At 34.5% G+C, this 3213-nt stretch overlaps 1 protein-coding gene across 1 annotated transcript; it reads left to right on the forward strand.

Annotated features, from left to right (window-relative positions):
- Positions 1 to 2283: 2283 nt before the first annotated feature.
- Positions 2284 to 2993, forward strand: LOC125842506 (zinc finger A20 and AN1 domain-containing stress-associated protein 7). Its single transcript, XM_049521806.1, has one exon. It carries the CDS (start codon positions 2355 to 2357, stop codon positions 2853 to 2855), a length of 501 nt encoding a protein of 166 aa, XP_049377763.1. The 5' UTR covers positions 2284 to 2354; the 3' UTR covers positions 2856 to 2993.
- Positions 2994 to 3213: the final 220 nt, after the last annotated feature.

Below are 3213 nucleotides of genomic sequence, written 5' to 3' on the forward strand. Positions count from 1 at the left end.
GCTTAGATTATTACTTGGACAAATTACTTAACTACACTCCTTTACTTACCTTAATATCCATTTATCTCTACTTATTTCAAAAATTTCAAAAATCCCTTATTTTATCTATGTATCCCGCTGTGTGGAATGTATCAAACGCTATGTATCCCGCATGTATCCCGTGCACAATGTTATGTATCCCGCTATGTGGAATGTATCAAACCTAATGTATTCCATGCACAACGCTATGTATCCCGCTATGTGAAACGTATCAAACCTAATGTATCCCGTGCACAACGCTATGTATCCCGCAAACATCATTTTTAAGGGATTTTTGGTAAATAGAAAACTAGAAGGGATAGGATGTTATTTAGTACTTATAATATGTGGTTCCTATAATTTATACTTATTACTTTGCTATGATGTTTAACGTTTTCGCTTTCTACTGTTACTTTGATTTGCTTCATTTGAATCGAAGTTTTTTTTGAAAATAATACACACACTCTATCCTTTCCAACATCACTTTGTGGAGTTTCACTATGTACACTCCTAATTAATCCAACACGTGTACAATTACAAAAATAAAAAGAAAAACACTATGGGATCATTATTTTTTTTTAATATTGTGATTTTGCTCTGTCAACATATCTATGATTTCAGTTTAGGGTGAACGTACGGTGACAAAGACAAATCAACTTTTGTACTGAATGGAAAATCAGCTGCCCTTACTTTACGGTGTGCGGCAACAGTTAGGCAAATACCAAAACCTCTTGCCGTACAAAACAAGCAAATCGACCCTCTTTTTAACATTAAAATTATTGTTACAAGTTCAAAATACAGGTGAATCTCTTTACTTTTGGCTTTACAAGTTTCTTATACGTACATTTTTGGGATGAAAAATATCTCAATTTCGGTTGGATTGCTGTTGCGATACTAAACTTTCATGAAGACCTATTACTTCCCTAGATTATTTAATACCGTATTTTAAATATATATATTTGCCCACGTGGACATAAAAAATAATGTAAAATTATAAATAGTAATGTGTCAACGTGGGCACATATATACCTTTAAAATACAATATTAAATAGTTCAGTGGGTAAAAAATACGGTATTAAATAATCTAGGGAGGTAATAGGTCATCATGAAAGTTTACTATCGCAACAACAAATTCAATCAAAGTTGAGATATTTTTCAGACCCTTATCCCTTTTTATTGTGACAGTAATTCAATCTAGTACGAAAAAAATGTGTTTCATTGCTTCTAAACCAAAAATTCGGACTAATAGGGAAGCGCTTGCTGAGCCGCGCAAGTACGGGCAGCCTTTTGCCCAAGGGCACTCACTCATAATCATTTCTTAATTTTTATGTGAGCATGCCCAAATTTACATACTTTCTTCGTTAAAAAAAAAAAAGAATGATTTAGTTTTTTTGAAAAATAGATTGTTCTTTTTAAAACGGAAAAAAGTATTAAAAAAATGTATTAGTAATTTTAACCTCGGTACTTTTCACATAAATTGGACTCGAACCACTTCTCTAAATTTAGAATTATCATTTTTTTCTCTAAATTTAGAATAGAGGAAATACGTATTATATACATTAAAGTCGAATTAAATATTTGCCGGCACCTACATATATTGTTTGCAAAGATCCAATACAGTTTTCCTTTTGAGTTAGATAAGCACAGTAAAGAAGTACAAGCATTGAATTATATTTTGTCATTTATATGATGTCCTCTTCAAGTCCAAAAAATGTCTAATTACTTACCTAAAACACTGCACATAACAAACGTGTTTTCTTTTTTAAAAAAATATTAATTGCGTCATTAAATATTTATTAACAAATATATTCCTTTTTTAGACGGGTTAATAAGGAAAATGTATTAAAATAAAAATTATGTAAAGTTCCAGAAGCTGGTAGAATCATCTATCCAGGATTCTTCTAGAAGGCCCACGAGTTCATTTTCTTCTCACTCGTTAATGACTATTCAGTCCTTCATTTTCAAGTCCAAAAAAAAAAAGTCAAGTCCTCTACTTCCTTTTCTGAATTATTCATACGCGCATCTAAGGGTATTACCGTCTTTTCACATCACATCCAGAAATTTCGCCTTCTTTTCCAATTACAACTAGTTCTCCTTTTGTGACCAGAAACAGGACGTGTGCACCGAGCTTATCCCGTGTCCTTTATTACCAATTATACCCTTAACATTACCTTAATCTGACCACGTCTCGAGGGTAAAACTGTCATTAAACACACCCTGACCGTCATAAAACTCTCTATATATACATTCACCTCTTACATTGCGTTTTTCATAATCTACTTTTTTTTTTCCCAATACGATTGTGGCTGTTCAATTTTTTCAATCAGAAGAAAATTATGGGATCTGAAGGCAACAAATTTAACGATGGAACAAGCTTCTCGCCGGCGGATCCGATTCTCTGTTCAAACGGTTGCGGATTTTTCGGTGCGGCGGCGACGAATGGACTTTGTTCAAAGTGTCACCGAGACTTTAAGATGAAGGAAGATCATGCTGCGATGGCTAAAGTAGCGATGGATAAACTTGTTATATCTAGACCTCAAGTTGAATCGATCGGGAAAGTTGATTTCTGTTCGTCGGCGACAGTGACGGCTGCGGAGAAGCCGGTTGTTGAGACGGCGGTGGCGGTGGAGATCGCCGGGAGTCAGCCGAATCGGTGTTTGAGCTGTAGGAAGAAGGTGGGAGTTGTGGGATTTAAGTGCAGATGTGGTAGTACCTTTTGTGGGACCCATAGATACCCGGAGAAACATGATTGTACCTTTGATTTTAAAACTAAGGGGAAAAAAGAGATTTGTAAGGCTAATCCTGTAGTTAAGGCTGATAAAATCCAGCGGTTTTGAGCTGCTAAACCAAAATTAAGTTCGGGTTTGGAAGTTAATTTTTTTTTTAGATGATTGAAGGTGGTTATGGGGAGAACAGGATGGATGTGTATGAAAAGTAGAATATAGTTTTTATTTAAGTATATATTTTGCTTCCAATTGCTCAATCATTTCATAATGTCAAACTCTAATTTTAAAATGGACATGCTGCGTAGAGGTTTTTTAATAGTGTGCATTGAATATTGAATCGAACCACCACTTGGAATAAAGTGGTTGAATGCTAGGTGAATCTTTGACAGAGTTATTTGATATTTGTTGATTTGATATTTGTTGATGGGAGGTGCGTTCGAACATTGTAGTCATATCTATTGAGTTGATC

This window comes from Solanum stenotomum, chromosome 10 (assembly GCF_019186545.1).
Source record: "Solanum stenotomum isolate F172 chromosome 10, ASM1918654v1, whole genome shotgun sequence".
NCBI lineage: Eukaryota > Viridiplantae > Streptophyta > Magnoliopsida > Solanales > Solanaceae > Solanum > Solanum stenotomum.

Bases quoted from the DNA above. Each gene is read 5' to 3' on its own strand.
- LOC125842506 (XM_049521806.1), top strand. From the start codon at position 2,355: ATGGGATCTGAAGGCAACAAATTTAACGATGGAACAAGCTTCTCGCCG.